We start from the raw sequence: 14140 nt of genomic DNA, 5'->3' as shown, positions 1-14140 counted from the left end.
GCGTTTTCGGCGCGTTTTTTATCGCGCGCCTGCATCTCCGACTGGCAATTCATCTCATTCTCATGCACACTCAGATTTCGGATGTGGATATATCTTGTGGATATATACATATATGCGAGAATTTGTTAGCTGTACGCCGCATTTGCTAATAATTAATTCCGATTGCACATGCAAACGTTGCCAGCGCTCAAAGTGGAAGACTGTGGAGGCGCGTTCGCCACGCCCATTTGGAAGGTGCCTCATGTGGGTGTTGTTGCTGTTGTTTGTCTAGTCTGGGAAGCTGTTGATGGGTTTGTTGCTGCTGCTGTTGCTGTCGATGCGGCTGTCGATGCTGATGTTGATGTGTTTTGACTGGTGCGCTGATTTACGGCCCAGCGCCTGCCGAGCAGCAATTTGTTTGGCTGCCATGCAGCAGAGGGGCAAAAGTCTAAGAGGATAGAGCAGCAGCAGCAGCCAAGGCCAGCAGCGGGCACAAATTAACGCGCCAGTCGCCACATAACTTGCCGTACGCATAAAACATGTTAAGTAATCAATTGCTGAAGTGAAGAGGCGGTCACAAAACGTGAAGAGATCTGCGCTCTAGACCCGCTGCCAAGTGTTCATTGCCAATGCCAAAGGCAACAAAAGGGCTACAAACACGTGCAACAGCAGCAGCAACAGCAACTGTTGCAACAGCAACTGTTGCTGCCACAGTCTGCCGCCAGTTGCGAGTTGCTGTGGCAACTTCAAAGTGTCCTGCGGCATAATGCGCTTAATAAACCATGAATCACTGTCCAAGCGGCTGTCAGGCACTGCAACAGCAACAGCAACAACAACAACAACAGCAACAGCAACAACATTGGGGCAGCAACATTGATTTTGTCACGACGCAAACACTTTAAAAGGCACAATTGCTAAAGTGCGCGAGGCTGCGTCCAGTAAATGATGTGCGCATGTGATAAAGGGCCCGCAAACGAGCCCCAACTACAACAACAACAACAGCAGCAGCAGCAGCAGCAGCAACAGCTATAAGCCCTAGTTGCCAGTTGTTCAGAGTTCAGGCTTGTTTTGGTCGCCTTGTCGTCGCTTGAGTGGCATAAAAAACGGCTTGCACTTGGACTTGAGAGCGTCAGCATTTTAGCTTTTCAGCTTTTTGAACTGGAGTTGGAGTTGCTGTTGGACTCTGTGGGCCTTGGGCTCCATGGGGGCTATCAACATTCTCAGGTGCGCCTGCGCAGAGCCTTTGTTTGGCCAATGGGCAACTGTTGTCAGCTTCTTCTGCTGGCCAAAAATTGTAGTTGCTGTTGCTGCTGCTGCTGCTGCTGTTATTCTTATTTTGTTTTCATTTTGTTTTTGCTTGCATTTCGGCCACAACCCTAAGCCCACCATCCAAGCTAGTTAAGTTGTTAGCTGCCCTCGGGGACCAGTTGCAGCTTCAAACCTCCAATTGCACAGTTGTATGCAAGTTCCCTTGCCAACCAGCCGGATAGTCAGCTCGCCAGCTAGCCAGCCAGCCAGGCAGGCATCATTAATCAGCTCGGGTTCATCAGCGGCAACATGGTTCATTAGCTTTGGTTAGTTGTTGCTGTTGCCGCGACGACTGCTGCTGCTGCTGCTGCTGCCGTGCCCGTTTGGCGGCCTGCTGTCGACGATTCTAATCATAAGGCACCGGCACCGGCAGCGGCAGCATTCGACTTTTGCTTCGTCTGCCGGCACACCGGTCGCCAAGTTAATTGGCTAGAAGTTTTACATAGACGCAACTGCAACAGCAGCAGCAACAACAACAACATAACTGCAACATTGGCGGCAAAATCTGAAACATCTTGCCAAACTTTATACGTATGTATGCTGTTCTATGTTGCATTTTGTTGTCGTTCAGCTTATTTGGTAGCCAAGTCTGCCAAGACAGCCTCCCATTATCAACATGCTCAAGCTGATGTTGTTGCTTCAAATCCCGCTGCTTATTGTTGCTGTTGCTGTTGCAGTTGCTGCTGCTGCTGCTGACTGTGCCTTATGCATATTTACATGTTGCCCAAGCCTTGCCCATGCTGTTTGGCAGTGATCTTGTCGGAGCGAGTGCCACGTCTGATTGGGTTGACAGTTTCCAGCGGCTTTTCCAGCTACTGTTAGTCAGCGCATCGTGGGAAAAGCTAAGCACAGCGAGCTTGGCTCAATGCTTGCACAGAAGCAATTGCTTTGATTTAGTTAAAGGCTTGCGAATGGGCCGATTAGAAAGGGAAACCGCCGTATATAACATAAATAGCAGTTTATGTGTCACTCTATGTGATTCTCATGTCTTTACAAGTCTAAGAAGTGTTGCAAATATTAAATATGTATGTATGTATGCGAATGTATACCTCTTTCTGATTCTACTTATGTACATCTCGCTTATTCGCTCTCTATTTATCTTTCTGTCTCTGCCTCTTAATATATGTATATATGTATATCTCTCAATTTATATACATATATGCTTCTCTCTCATTCTCATCCACTATAACTTTAGATCATCCCTGTAGGCATACCAAATTTATCTCCCTCTATTGCCCTCTAATTAACTCATTTATTGGCCTCTCCTGATCACTTCGTATTCGCTCTTCTCTGCGATTTTGATAAACTCCTCTGCTAGTTATAAAATAATGTAGATAAACTCTCTTTGTTATCTATTACAAGTTGCACAGGAAACTCGGACCAACAGATTTATGGCTACCAGCTGCTCGACTCGGTTCGATTCGATTAGGCGCATGCGTACATCCGCGGCACAGGCATCCACATCGGCATGGGCATCGTTGACAAATCATGTTGGCAACTGTTTGGCGCTGCCAACAAGTCTATCAAAACTTGACAACATTTGCATCTGGCTGCTGGTTTGCTGGCTGAGGCGACTCTATAAAGCAAGATCATATTTATGCGTGTAAAACCAGACAGGAGACCGGCTACTGTTCGAGGCTGTGGCTGCGGCTGCAACTGTGGCTGGGAGTCGACGCTGTGTGTGGAAACGGCGACAGGATGCATAAAATTTATGAAACAACGACGCCTTTTGCGCACATAATTAAATCAGACAAAGCGCAGCTCATGTAAATCCAGGGGAAACTGGCCCAGCCCAGCCCACAGAGAAGCAACTCAACCGGATGCGGCGCAAGAAATGCAGCTTGACTATTTTTAATTACCACTGTCAGTGGCAAAAAGGCAACAACAGCTGCCGCTGCACTCAATCTGTGATGCATCTGTGTGGGGTTGCTGCTGGCACTAGCACTGGCTCTATAATTGTTATAGTTTGTCAAGCGGGGCTGGAGCTGGGAGCTGGGATTGAGATTCGAGGCTGGTCTCAGGCATGCGAATCAATTACATATTGCTGCCGCTGCCGCTGCCGGCAGTCGTTGGCGATTAACTGCAGTGACTCTACCTGTTCGACGACGCTTTCATTAAAGTGCAAATTATGACTTGCCAGTTCCGCCAGGTGTTGGCCTGGCCTATTTGTCTTTAGCCGGCTCAGACTCAGCCGACTGCCAAGCCGCCCTTTTGTATAGTTAAGTTATCAACGCCATCGTCGTCATTGTCCGATTATTACCGCTTGCTGCTTTTACGACATTAATTACCGCTGCTGGACCTGCGAGATTTATAAATAAATTTACGGACTAGCAATAAAAGCAACTGGCGCTAACAGCTTTTGGTTTAGTCATGCTTTATAAACATATATATATGAAGTATATTTAAACTAATAAAAAAAACATCAATAATACGCTGTTAACAAGTAGATTATTTAGCTTAAGTGGCGCATTCAAAGACCACAGCTAAGGAACATTTGTACTTTGGGTCAAGAGCTATGCTATTTAATCCCGACTTAGGCACACTTGTAGCAATCGATTGCCTCTGTGAAGTAGATGTGACAATCCAACGACTCGTGCACTTTCTCCTGGACGTTCGACTCGATCTCATTGTAAGCCATGTGCCAATGGCAGCTGCTGGCGCGTTTGGCCTTAATGAGACGGCATAAGTATTTCATAACCTCGTAGACTTTCTCCATTTGGTTCTCTTCCACCAGAGAGCTAATGTTGATGTACATAAGGTCTACGTCAGCTGACTTGGGCACCTCCTCCGTCGTCACCCAGCTGGCTAGCATATTTTTATAATCGGGACCTAGAAGAACATTCAACTCGTTTCCAGGTTCCGCTTTTGCATTAGCTTGAGGGGTGGCTGGAGCTTTCGGTAGTGTATTATTGGATGCAAGGAACTGCATGATGGCGGGATGCATATGCTGTGGCAGCTCCTGGACGTAAGCAGCCACGATTTGGTCAGCACGGCAAGCGCGGGCATTCTGCTTGGCCAGCGCCGCTTTTGAAGTGGAAGGCTTTAAATCGCTTTCATTTAATAAACTTGCATTGGAGCAGACAGTACGCATCGAAGGCGGCAACGGTGGAGGCGATGGTGTGCGTGAGCTCGAACGTGAGCGTGATTTCCTTTTGTTATTGCCCCGTTGCTTATGCTCGTCGGTTTGGTCGCCCTTTGCGTCACGCATCTGTCCCGTAGACATATGTAAATATTCCTCCGGATAGCAGAGTATGTCGCGCCGTAACTCTTCCGGCAGCTGAGCCAGAACATCCGCATCGAACTGGGAAACTGTTGGCTCGGCACAGCCTTCAGATATTATTGACTCTCCTACAGGAACGGTTTGAAAGCCCGTAGACTTCTTAGATGTTGCGGCATTCTTCAGCATGCTTAACACATTTACTTCGGACGGCTTTGCATTCTTATCAACTGCCGGCTTACGTGTTGTTTCTGCATTTGTCTGCGCACTCTTTTCGTTTTCATTGGGAGTTGTTGGCAATTCGATAGAATCATTTGAGTTCTTGTTTGTTGCAGCACTCTTTAACATGTTGAGAACATTCACGCTGGCCGGCTTTACTTTATTCACCACTGGAGCCGTAACTGATTCTGATACGTTAGCCGATTTTTCTAGGTTGACAAACATTATGAATATGGGCAAAAATGACATAAGGTAAAGGCTTACCCTTTTGCTTTTCGGATATCTTGGAAAACATGTTCTTGATAACATTCTCCTTTTTTGTTTCGGTAACATCCTCCAGCCTGTTTAAATGTATGCCAATGCCACGCAGTTCTTGTGGTGGAATGCCGGACTCTTTCATAAGCTTTAGCACGTGGGAAGTAATAACTTCTACATTGTTAGTGCTTTCCTTCAGTAGCGACGATTTTGTCTGAATATCGCAGACGCCATGTCCCATAAACTTGGATGTTTCAACAGGCGCCTCGGCAGCGCGCACCATCAGCTTCAGCGTAATCGATTTAGCTTTACGCTTGATCTCAATCAAACGATTGTGCACCTCGACGCTTAGCTGTTGCAAAAATTTCTCTAGATCCTCGTATTTAGTAAAACGTATGCCATAGTTCACCTCAGCCGACACAGACTTGCGTTGCTAAAATTAAATCAGCTTTAATCAAACTAGTCGGAGGTTGTTTGCATTTATGTCTTACTTGTTCGTAGACTAAGGGACGCAGATCAATGCCGTGACAGTTCTGGTGCAGTGTTAGTGCCATCTTCTTGCCCAGCAGCGTTTCCAGACGCGCCAGTGAGGCCAATTGAACATCGCCGCAAGTTTTAAAGCCCGCTTGATTGAGTTTGTAGGTCATGCTGCTGCCCACACCGGGCAAAGTGTCCAGTGTAAAGTTGGCCATGTACTTGGCAGCATCGTCAGTGTCTAGCAGATGCTCTCCATTCGGCTTGGCCAACTTGGTAGCCATGCGAGCTAAAAGTCTGTCAATGTATACAAATATAATTATCGAATATAGTAAGTGTTTCAGTTGAAGTATACTTATTCTCGCCCACGCCCGCAGAGCAAGGGCAGCCAGTTATTTGGCGCACTTCCTGGCGTAGATGCGTAACAAAAGTCATAACATCGACTTGCAGATCCTGCAGCAAGTCTGTGAGATCCACAAACATTTCATCGCAGCTAACAGCTTCGATATTCAGCGTATACTGCGCTACAGTATTATACAGAGCGAAGGCGACCTGGTAATGAAATAAATCAGTATCCTGAAACCTTAAAGGCATATTAAACTACCACCTCACGATAACCCTCAAAGTCGTAGGGAATGGTTTTCAGGTCGGGGCACAGCTTGAGTGCCTGGCCAACAAACATGCCATTCCTGATGCCCTTTTCGCGCGCCTCGTAGCTGCAGGATGCGATTTCCGATAGCGACATCTTCTTATCAAAGCCATAGCGCACCTTGTCCGCACGAACGCTGTCGTGCTGCCGATGCTCGAAACGTTGGGCAAACAGATCCTGTTCCACCTTGCGATCAGCTTGAGGATGAACAGGTACATCTGTAGCTGCACTGCCGCCTTTGGAGTGTGTCACAGCGATTGGCTGGCCTCGCAGCTCTGGATGTTTGCGCAATCCCACAGACACGAAAAAACAATCCATATCAATGTGCATCACATAACGCTTGGGTGTCTTCGGTTGAGGGATGATTTGCTGTTTCTCACTTAGTTGTTTACGTAGTTCGTCCCGTTTAGCGAACGATTTGTTGCCATGGGCCTGTCGCAGCTCGCAAATATATTGCTTGAAACCGGAGCCAAGCGTCGCAATATGATGCAAGCGCGAGTTTTTATAGAACTCGCCGAGGAACGCCGGATCAACAGCAGTGCGAGCGCTATTACTGGTAGTATTTGTTGTAGTGGATACATTCGCTGTCGTATTTGAATTTTCGTCTGGCGATGTGACAGAGATAGGCTCTTTGGGTATGCCACCAAGTGCATCCTCCAATGATCCCGCTTCCTCCGACATATTGGAATCATTACCCTTGCCTTTGCCAAAATTTAGACATGGTTGTGTTGTTTTTTGATTGGTATACAAAAGGTACGGCTTATAGTCCAAAATGCGCATCTGTTCAACACAATCGACCACCCATTGGGCCCTTATTATCCGGCTGGTGTCCATTTTACGAACTTTAACGTCAGGTAAATTAGACGCTATGACAAAATTCGTTTCCGGTTTTTCATAAGTGTGAAATGTCCCGCCATACACCATCATAATGCGCTTGAGCTCATCGGCTGATGGACTGACTTTCCCATTTACGAATATTGAAATTCCATTAAAAAGATTCGACTTGCGAAATGGAACGCTGGCTGCCGCGAATTGCTCCTCAAGCTTTGCTTTTTTCGCTTCAAAGTAGCCGCCCTGTGAAAATTACATAAATCACTATTTTTATTGATTTCTTTTTTTCTAACTTACAAAGTCAGCAAATCCATTGTCTTCATCGCGGGCCATCGCTGTTCATTGCCAAAATAAATTAGCCAACAATTTAAATTTCTTTAGAATCAGCTTCAACCTGGCCGATAAGTATCTGACTGACACAAAAAGTCGATATCCCACTCGAGCTACTCAGTCGATATTTCCACATGTGGCAACTCTTTCACGATTAGTGTTGAAAAATATCCGCATATATTCTTGCTGTTTGTAACCGGGTTTTTACTTAAGAGTCTGTTGAAATGTGGAAATATGGTCAAAATCAGATGAACCAAGGAGCATCTGGCGGAGGCGGGCCGAATATGATGCCTATGGGTGGATTTATGCAAGGAGGTGCTGGTATGCACATGTCGCCGCAACAACAACAACAGCACCAAATGAACCAAATGATGGGAAGCGGCGGACCCGGCGGACCAGGTGGAATGCAAATGAATCCGAATGCTGGCGGCGGAAATGGGCCAGCTGGTTTAATGCAGGGTATGGGCATGTCCCCGCAACATCAGATGCAGCAGCAGCATCAAATGATGCAGGGCGGCGTTGGCGTTCCAATGTCAAATATGCCGCAACAGCAATCAAATGTAATGCAGCAGCAGATGATGGGTCCACAGCAAGGAGTGGGTATGGGTGGTGGTGGTGGTGTTGGCCCACAGCAACAACAGCCCAATATACCACAGCAACAACAACAACAGCACAATCCAGGTACAGGTGCAGCCGGTGGAGGTGGCGGAAACAATATGTTGGCGATTTCTCAACCAAATCCCCACAAAGAAATCAACATTGTCCAACTGTCGCGGCTGGGCCAGGAGACAGTGCAAGACATTGCTTCGCGCTTCCAAGAGGTTTTCTCAGCTCTAAAGAACATACAACCTACCTCGCACAGAGACAACAATACTGAGAAAAAGGTTCAAGAGTATTTTCGCACTATCCGATTGCTTTTCAAACGTGTGCGCATCATCTATGAGAAATGCAATGATGCCGGCATGGACTATATGAACGCCGAAACCTTAATACCCTACAAGGATGAACCGGATCCTCGTATAGAGCCATCGCAATGTGACGAATATCGCAAAGTGCTGCAGGAGAACCAGGAACTAATCGAAACTGTAAAACTAAAAAATCGTCAATTACGAGAGATTATTGATAGGACGCGTATAATAATATGGGAAATTAATACGATGTTAGCTATGCGGCGTTCCTAAATTTAAATATACATATGTATTAAATAATTGTAAACACTTGTTTATTTATCTAAATGGGTTTAAAAATACAAAAAGAAAATTGAGTTTGATGGTGGTCTTTTCCAACACTGCCTATTTGTGATGCAGTAGAGAATAGGCAGTTTGTGTTTGTACGCGACGACAGCGACTTTTCTCTCTTAAGCTGAACAATAATAAAGATTAAGTTTTCGTTTTCATTGAGCCGCATATTTATTAAAACAGCAACAACATGGCGAAAATGGCATTTCAGCATCAGGCCGGAACGGCTATGGAATGTTTAAGCGTGAGTTTATATAGTAATATACACACACGCACACATTGACGGTCGAAATAGCGTTCTTCCTGTATACACCTAGTAGATGTGTATGTGTGAGAATCGTGTACGTGAAATTAGGTCGCGTTTCATAGAAATTACTCATAAACAAACTTTCACATTGTTCGGTTATTATAATTTCGGATTCTTATTAGATACCCATAACGCTGCATAAGGAGAAGGATTACGACCAGGAAGGCAGAGAGATACTGAAGTGCGGCTTTAAAATTGGTGGCGGTATAGATCAAGACTACAAGAAGAGTCCGCAAGGCTACACAGACTATGTATGAATTATCTATTTTATATTTTTTCGAACTAAATCGAATACATATAAACATCTATGCAGGGCATCTACGTGACGGAGGTGCACGAAGGTAGCCCAGCTGCAAGGGCCGGTCTACGCATACATGACAAAATACTGCAATGCAATGGCTACGATTTTACAATGGTTACCCATAAAAAGGCAGTTAGCTATATAAGGAAGAATCCCATACTTAATATGCTGGTGGCACGGAAGGGCGTCACATCCACATAATTTAATGGGCTGGTATCCAAACTTCAGAATTCTACTATCTAGTACTTCACTGCCTCTCACTGATACGGATCTCTAGCGAGCGCTCTCTTGAAAACTACTAAAATACTTACATATATTTAAGCATGTATACTTATTTAACTTTAACATTATGCATATCGCGCGCACCTATATATATATAGCCATATATACATAACAAAACGTTTAGATGCATATGTGAATGTAGCACGTAGAAAAGCTTTTTGTTAAATTGATTTTCTTTGACTCGGTTTAAGTTAATAGATAAAAAATCACCATATTAGGTTGTTATACGATTGCCAAGAAACCGTGTAAAGAAATTGCCAAAACAGAAATGCCACATGCTACAAACAATATAGAAAACCCATAAGCCATAACCCAGGTTCAACGAGGGGCCGATTTCCAGGCCTAAGTTCAAGTGTATAAAGTAAAATTGTCATCGCAATTCTCACTCACATATTGGATAGGGAATCATACTCGTAAATATAAACAATTTTGTACTTTTATACACGAATCCAGATATATTCATACATACAGACGTATGTATGTAAGCAACAAGCAACAGCTCGAATACAATCAGCAACATTCCAAAAACAAAACGCATAGTTGTTGAAAACTAAATATTTCATAATTGTGATAAAAGCCGTTATTTGTGCAGGTGTGTGTTTTTTTTTTATAAATATGTATAAATACACATTTATTAAGTATTTTTAAAATCAGTTTTTAAATGTTTAATTGCATTGAATAAATGTTCGCCTCTAAAAAAAAAAACAAAACCCCGTATTTACATTTGACCTTGAAACTCGCATTACGTATGAAGATAAGGAATCATAAAATGTCATTAGGTAGGTACACATTGTTGATTTTAATACAAGTTACTCTGAGTTTACGTGCACCCAGACACATATTAGTTCATTTAATTTTGTAACATTTTGCACTTAAAATTTGAGAAAACAAATCATAAACAACTAATCGTACGCAAGCATTTTGCTAATTAGAATAATTACAAATATTTGAAGTTAGAGGAGCGGTCGAGGAACATGTAGATAACATAACAGAACAGCAGAAAGAACGTGGCACGCTGATGGAGAGACTTGCCACGCAGCGGGGGCAAGAACACATCGATATGTAACACGCTAACAAAAACTACTTCTGGGCATAGCCATTGGGATTCTGACTCTGCCAGCGCCAAGTGTCCTCGCACATTTTGTCAATGCCACGCGTCGCCTTCCAGCCCAGAGCTTGTTCAGCTAATTTGGCATCTGCATAGCATGTGGCCACGTCGCCTGAACGTCGATCCACTAGCTCATAGGTCACCTTCTGGCCAGAGGCACGTTCGAAAGCATGCACCAGCTCCAGCACAGAGCAGCCAACGCCAGTGCCCAGATTGTACGCAAAGAATCCCGTTTCAGCGATGTTGCGCAGCTTGTCTAAGGCCTTCACATGACCTTCAGCCAGATCAACAATGTGTATGTAATCACGCACACCAGTGCCGTCCTTGGTGGGAAAATCGCTGCCATAAACGCTGAGCTTTGGACGACGACCCACGGCCACCTGGGCAATGTACGGCATCAGATTATTGGGCTCACCATTGGGATCTTCACCAATGCGACCGCTGATGTGTGCGCCCACGGGATTAAAGTAGCGCAACGAAACAACGGCCCAACGCTATCAATTAAATATTAAATTGATTAATGTCAGAGTGGAGTTTGTAAAGTAAGGATTAGTCATACCTTGTCTGACTTGCACAGATCCTTAAGTATTTCCTCTGTGAAATATTTGGTTTTTCCATAGGGGGATGTGCAATTCCCCGTTGGGTGCTCCTCAGTGACCGGCAAGAACTTAGGCTCGCCGTAGACCGTAGCGCTCGAACTATACACGAATTTGAACACATTGTTGTCGGCCATGGCCTCCAGCAGGACATTGGTGCCCGTCATGTTGTTGTGGTAGTATTGGAGAGGAATACGGCAGGATTCACCTACAGCCTTCAGTGCCGCAAAGTGGGCAACCATGTCGATCTTGTGCTACAAATATAACAAGTAGCTAATGATTAGCAAACAACAACAGTTGTATTTAGATAATAGATGCATCTATTGCAACGTCAATATTGACGTTGTCGTTGCCAGCGCAGCGAGTTATGTGACCGAGGTCACGATAATGCGCTCGTTGGCGAGAGCGCGTCAGAAGTATGCGGCAGCTGCGTAAACAGCGTTGAACACTGATAGCGTCAGCAATTATGATAAGAAAGATGGAGTGTTTGCGTACAGAAATGTGCCACATATATCCACCACTCAAGCACATTTTGTCAATTTGCTGACGTGCCACTGGGTTCTGGTTGAGCTCACCTCTTGGAACACTGATCTCACTTGCTCGCGATCTGTGATGTTCACGCGGTAGAAGTGAATCTTCTTGCCGGTTATCTCCTGAACACGATTCAAGGCCTCTGGCAGCTTGGACGCTCCGCTACTATACGCATTGCAAAGATTATCCACGCAGATGACATTGTAGCCAGCATTCAACATTTCCAGCACTGTGTGCGACCCAATGTAGCCCGCACCGCCAGTGACTAAGACAGTGGGTGGTGCCATATTTATCGAACCGTACGTTGCAAGCTTCTACTTACGACTGTTGCTCTGGATCTCTGGAAAGTGAAAATTGGGTTAAGATTAAGCGAAATTCTTATTGACGTCACCAAAATTCTCTACGCACTCAAATACATACAGAGAAATGTAAAGAGTTTTGGTTAACGGTGCTTGCCAACGTGTGTGTGTGTTTGTTTGGCACTCACCTCAGTACACCTTAATTACTTGGCTGACTAGCTGACTGAATCACTTGGCTACCTGGCTAATACACACACGTCGCTTCTGCGCTACCCTTGAAACCGAATGTATTATTGTTTTGTTTAAAACACACACGCACCAGACATGCGCTGATGCTGATTTTGTTGCTACTAATGATGATGGAGCTTGGAACTGTTTAAAGATCGCTGACCTCTCTCTCTCTCTCTCTCTCTCGCTTGCTTGACCGAGCGCTTCTTCAATTTTATGTTGTGTTATCGTAACTCGTTTCGTGCACTTGTCGCGTCGTGTTCGCACGTTCATTCATTCATTTGCAGGCTTCCTTTTACCTTAGGCACTTGGCGATTCCCGAACGTCTGATTTGCTGGGCGGTTTGCTAGCAACTAATTTCTGTTCTGATGTGCGCTTTTAACTTATATTTCCGCTCCCATTTGTTTGGCTTATCAGCTAGTGTTTTTATCAATGTCAACGTGTGTGCTGAACGCTATGTTAACTTCATCTACTGGCCGCCATTGGTTTTATATTTTTCCCGCTTTACATTCCTCACAATCACGCATATTTATGCAACAATTAAGTCAACTGCAGAATGAAAACAAGGAGAGGAAGCTCGCGCTCAGAAGACCGCTCTCCGGACACTTTTATCAGCTGAAAGTAAACAATTATGACGTTGGCGTTGCCAGACTTGCACTGCAAGCAATCGATAACTTATCGATAGGCAGCCAAGGCGATACACATTTTACGCAGGCAGCAAGCAAAGAAAATATGCATTAAATTATTATCAAGCTATTTTTCATTTAAATTAGTAAAAAGTTAGTCAAGCCATAACAAACAATGGCATCTGCAACGGTAAGAAATGTATGTATGCCACACTAACAACTAAAGAGCAGCAGTTTGCACATCAAATGCAACTAATACCAGCCAGCGTTAAAACAACAGCAACAAATTTTATCTGTGACTAAACAGCAAACAAACACTAAATAGATTTTGTATGCATAGGTGCCGCTATTGGACGATGATACGATACCGTTTGGTGAGGAAGATGAAATGCGCGATCCCAGCAGAGCGTCCCAGAAATACACGTAAGCAATAAACCGATTGAAGACATGTATGTATGTGTTGCACTCACCTGTCATTTTCTAGGCATCCGTACGTCACCTTCTTCCATCTGTTCTTCCGTGGCGCATCGATCGTCATTTACATGTTCTGCGGCTGGTTTAGTGACTCCTTCATCACCAGCTTTGTATTCGTTGTGCTCTTTCTATCTGCTGACTTCTGGACTGTTAAGAATATCTCCGGGAGACTTCTAGTTGGGCTACGTTGGTGGAACTACGTTGATGACGATGGCAAATCGCATTGGGTGTTTGAGTCGAGAAACGTGAGTGGATCAACAGTACGTGATTGCAATCGATATGATAAGTGTAACACAGTCTCCTTCCTATCAGAGCCGAATCAACAAACATGAGCAGCGCATTTTCTGGTTGGGCTTAATACTCTGTCCCTTCTTTTGGGGTCTATTCTTTTTGATGGCCCTATTCGGACTGAAGTTTAAGTGGTTGCTACTAGTCATGATTGCCATAGCACTGAATGCTGCAAATCTCTATGGCTATATCAAGTGCAACTATGGCGCAAGTAAGGATTTAAATAGCGCAGCAACGGACTTTATGAAGACACAGCTGTTCAAAAACGCCTTCGACATTATGACGAAGCCAAATACAGCAGCTCCGCCGACTAATGTGCGCCCCACGGGCGTTGTGTGAGATCTTGAATGCAAGCCAGGCACCTTGCCAACATTTGCTGCGGCGCATTCCAAAGAGTATTTAGTTTTATGCTGACATATTCGGTCGTTGTCTCTGTGTAACATATGTAAAACTTAATTTAGCAATAACTTTTCTTACAATTACGCTGCTTTTTATTGAGTAAAGAACATATGTATGTACTGAAAATGTCACTTTATATAATACCAAGTGGATCGTTGAGACATGGTAAATCGAAAATAAAAGGAAAAGATATTCAACATA

At 44.5% G+C, this 14140-nt stretch overlaps 5 protein-coding genes across 10 annotated transcripts; 3 read left to right on the top strand and 2 right to left on the bottom strand.

Moving 5' to 3' along the window:
- Positions 1-3644: 3644 nt before the first annotated feature.
- Rev1 (Rev1 DNA directed polymerase) lies at positions 3645-7384 on the bottom strand. The gene is made up of 6 exons (XM_018006510.2): positions 7230-7384; positions 6060-7175; positions 5808-6004; positions 5470-5749; positions 4988-5411; positions 3645-4932 (listed from the first exon to the last, which is right to left on the bottom strand). The coding sequence occupies exons 1-6, from the start codon at positions 7263-7265 to the stop codon at positions 3821-3823; spliced, it is 3165 nt and encodes a 1054-aa protein (XP_017861999.1). The 5' UTR covers positions 7266-7384; the 3' UTR covers positions 3645-3820.
- On the top strand, positions 7381-8532 carry MED30 (Mediator complex subunit 30). Its single transcript, XM_018006522.2, has one exon. It carries the CDS (start codon positions 7487-7489, stop codon positions 8441-8443), a length of 957 nt encoding a protein of 318 aa, XP_017862011.1. The 5' UTR covers positions 7381-7486; the 3' UTR covers positions 8444-8532.
- A 19-nt stretch (positions 8533-8551) lies between these two features.
- LOC108613225 (tax1-binding protein 3 homolog) lies at positions 8552-10100 on the top strand. 2 transcript variants are annotated; one of them, XM_018006535.2, is made up of 3 exons: positions 8552-8744; positions 8930-9058; positions 9121-10100. In XM_018006535.2, exons 1-3 carry the CDS (start codon positions 8691-8693, stop codon positions 9307-9309), a joined length of 372 nt encoding a protein of 123 aa, XP_017862024.1. In that variant the 5' UTR covers positions 8552-8690; the 3' UTR covers positions 9310-10100. The 2 variants fall into 2 exon arrangements, with proteins under 2 accessions (XP_017862024.1, XP_089324302.1); XM_089468176.1 differs by having other exon boundaries at positions 8714-8841.
- A 65-nt stretch (positions 10101-10165) lies between these two features.
- Gale (UDP-galactose 4'-epimerase) lies at positions 10166-13389 on the bottom strand. Of its 2 annotated transcripts, none has more exons than XM_018006520.2 (5): positions 13249-13389; positions 12113-12767; positions 11670-11965; positions 11058-11348; positions 10166-10992 (listed from the first exon to the last, which is right to left on the bottom strand). In XM_018006520.2, the coding sequence occupies exons 3-5, from the start codon at positions 11910-11912 to the stop codon at positions 10471-10473; spliced, it is 1056 nt and encodes a 351-aa protein (XP_017862009.1). In that variant the 5' UTR covers positions 11913-11965; positions 12113-12767; positions 13249-13389; the 3' UTR covers positions 10166-10470. The 2 variants fall into 2 exon arrangements, with proteins under 2 accessions (XP_017862009.1, XP_089324297.1); XM_089468171.1 differs by having other exon boundaries at positions 12452-12767.
- Positions 12810-14065, top strand: LOC108613222 (putative Golgi apparatus membrane protein-like protein CG5021). Of its 4 annotated transcripts, none has more exons than XM_018006531.2 (4): positions 12810-12968; positions 13119-13201; positions 13263-13497; positions 13565-14065. In XM_018006531.2, exons 1-4 carry the CDS (start codon positions 12954-12956, stop codon positions 13877-13879), a joined length of 648 nt encoding a protein of 215 aa, XP_017862020.1. In that variant the 5' UTR covers positions 12810-12953; the 3' UTR covers positions 13880-14065. The 4 variants fall into 4 exon arrangements, with proteins under 4 accessions (XP_017862020.1, XP_017862018.1, XP_017862017.1 ...); XM_018006529.2 differs by having other exon boundaries at positions 13550-14065; XM_018006528.2 differs by having other exon boundaries at positions 12818-12977; positions 13550-14065.
- The last annotated feature ends 75 nt before the right edge of the window (positions 14066-14140 follow it).

Source organism: Drosophila arizonae, chromosome 4 (genome assembly GCF_054131065.1).
Source record: "Drosophila arizonae isolate 15081-1271.41 chromosome 4, UAZ_ARI_1.0, whole genome shotgun sequence".
NCBI lineage: Eukaryota > Metazoa > Arthropoda > Insecta > Diptera > Drosophilidae > Drosophila > Drosophila arizonae.
The sequence above is the reverse complement of the archived record's forward strand: the minus strand, read 5'-3'. Positions and strand labels throughout refer to the sequence as shown.